Source organism: Saccoglossus kowalevskii, chromosome 2 (genome assembly GCF_978046115.1).
Source record: "Saccoglossus kowalevskii chromosome 2, keSacKowa6.1, whole genome shotgun sequence".
NCBI classification, from domain to species: Eukaryota; Metazoa; Hemichordata; class Enteropneusta; family Harrimaniidae; genus Saccoglossus; species Saccoglossus kowalevskii.
The window spans coordinates 41,100,034-41,102,533 of record NC_140642.1 but is presented as its reverse complement, the minus strand read 5'-3'; the positions used below and the strand labels follow the sequence as shown (position 1 = coordinate 41,102,533).

Below are 2,500 nucleotides of genomic sequence, written 5' to 3'. Positions count from 1 at the left end.
AAAAAATCATTATGGTGACTCATTGTTGGATCTATGTTTATCCGCAGAACTAACCATCCTCAATGGTAGATGTATAGGAGATAAAACTGGCAAGTACACTTGTCATCAAACTAAAGGCAGCAGTGTAGTTGACTACACTATTGTTAGCAATAATCTATTTAACAAAATTAATCTATTCTATGTTCACCCTCTTAATTTATTACTCTCAGATCACTGCCAAATAACTTTTCATCTTCAAACAAATGCAATTTACACAAATAATATTTCGAAAATAACACACTCCCACAGTGATAAATTAGTACATGAAACTGACACTTACATTTGGAATAGCGAGTCAAATTTGATATTCAACCTAACGCTACAAAGCAGAGATATTACAAATTTAATTAATAACTTTAACATTAAACATTTTGACAATACACAACAATCAATTGATGAGGCAAATACTATGCTTTCAAGTATTTACATTGAAGCAACTGGCAGATGTCTGAAAAAACATATCAGGAGAAAACCAAAAAAAAATAAATGTAAACCAAAATGGTTCAACAAGGACCTATATAATCTAAAGAAAGAAATTTTGGGTATCTGCAGTAAATTTAGTGCAAACCCATACAACATTAAACTGAGAGAAAAATGCTACAGTCTGAAGAGGGAATACAAGCGGCTAATAAAAAAGAAAAAGAGAGATTTTAAAAATGATATATTGAACAAGCTCGAAAGTTTTAGTGAATCAAACCCCAGTGAGTACTGGAATTTATTAAGAGAGCTAAAAGACACCAAAATAAATAATGACTCTGATAATGTTGACAGTCAAACCTGGTTTGAACATTTTAGGAAACTGAGTAAAGAAACAAGTAATACAATGAGCGAAAACTCATTGCAGCTACAACTAAAAAATCATGAATCACTCTCTCTACCTAAAGCCAACTTAGACAAGTACATCTCACAATTAGAAATCCAAAATGCTATAACTAAACTCAAAAATAAAAAAGCTCCAGGCGCAGATAAAATTACCAATGAAATGATCAAGGCCAGCAGGAACCCACTAATAAAACCACTACAAAAACTATTCAATTTAATCCTGCAGAGTGGATACATCCCTAATCGCTGGAATTTAGGTATGATCACTCCTATTTTCAAAAAAGGAGACAAAACAAATCCAAACAATTACAGAGGCATCACACTTCTTAATAGTGTCAGTAAACTTTTCACCTCCATTCTTAAGCAACGGCTTTTGAAACATCTAAAGGAAAACAACACAATTATCAGAGAACAAATAGGATTCATGCCAAACTGTAGCACCAAAGACCATTTATTTGTCCTCAAACAACTAACCACAAAATACCTGAGCAACAAAAAGACTTTGTTTGCTTGTTTCATTGACTTCCAGAAAGCCTTTGATTCCATCTGGCATCTAGGTCTCTTCTGGAAACTTATCCAAAGTGGTATTACAGGTAAATTCTACAACATCATAAAATCCATTTATCTGAACTCAACAGGATGTGTTAAACTTAAACAGTGTGTAACAGACAGCTTCACAATTAATAGAGGAATTAGACAAGGGGATGGACTCAGCCCACTCCTTTTCAATATCTATGTAAATGACATTAAAACATCATTAGACTTGGCTCATAATGACCCACCAAGTCTCCTAAACACAAGTCTCCCATGTCTGCTATATGCAGACGACTTTGTAGTATTATCCCAATCACATACTGGCTTACAAAATGCCATAAATTCTCTTGAAACTTACTGCCAGAAATGGAAACTCAATATTAATATCTCTAAGTCAAAAATCATCATGTTTAGTAGGTCAAAAAAATCACAGGACAAACTAAAATTCTATGTTGATGGAAAGGAACTTGAAAATACAAAAACCTACACATACCTCGGCATTAAACTACACAAATCAGGTAAATTCATCGGAGCACAAGAAGACCTCAGAGCTAGAGCAATGAAGGCATGTTTCAAAATGAAACAAATGCTATTCTCAGAAAAACTAACTCCAATCAAAACATACTTAAAAATGTTCGATGCAATTGTAAAACCAATTATGCTTTACTGCAGTGAAATTTGGACGAGCGAGAACATCAATAAATCGCATCTAATGGCAAATCTGTCAACACCAATGGAAAAAGTACAAATACATTTCTGCAAATACCTTCTAAAAGTAAATAGCAAAGCAAGTAATTTGGCAAGCCTACTAGAGTTGGGAAGATATCCTCTCCTAGCATCAAGCTTAAAATATATGATCAAATATTGGATCAAAATTAATAATTCTAACCCAAATTCGCTAGTACATGAAGCTTACAATCTTGGGATACATCTTGATAAAAAAGGAAAAGACAACTGGGTAACAGACATAAAACAAATTTTAGAAAATTTAAATATGGGTAATATTTGGGAAAACCATAAATCTCTTGATGAAAAACAAATCACTGAAACAGTAACGCGCAAACTAGAACAATCCTTTGAAATACATAGTACAGAAACATTACAC

At 33.1% G+C, this 2,500-nt stretch overlaps 1 protein-coding gene across 1 annotated transcript in view; it reads left to right on the top strand.

The window, feature by feature from the left end:
- The window catches only part of LOC146749017 (uncharacterized), a 7,806-nt gene that overhangs the window by 593 nt on the left and 4,713 nt on the right, over positions 1–2,500 (top strand). The window contains exon 1 of the mRNA XM_085505839.1: positions 1–1,808. This exon is cut by the window's left edge and continues 593 nt beyond it. Coding sequence (XP_085361965.1) covers positions 1–1,808 — 1,808 coding nt within the window. The remainder of the gene's footprint in view (positions 1,809–2,500) is intronic.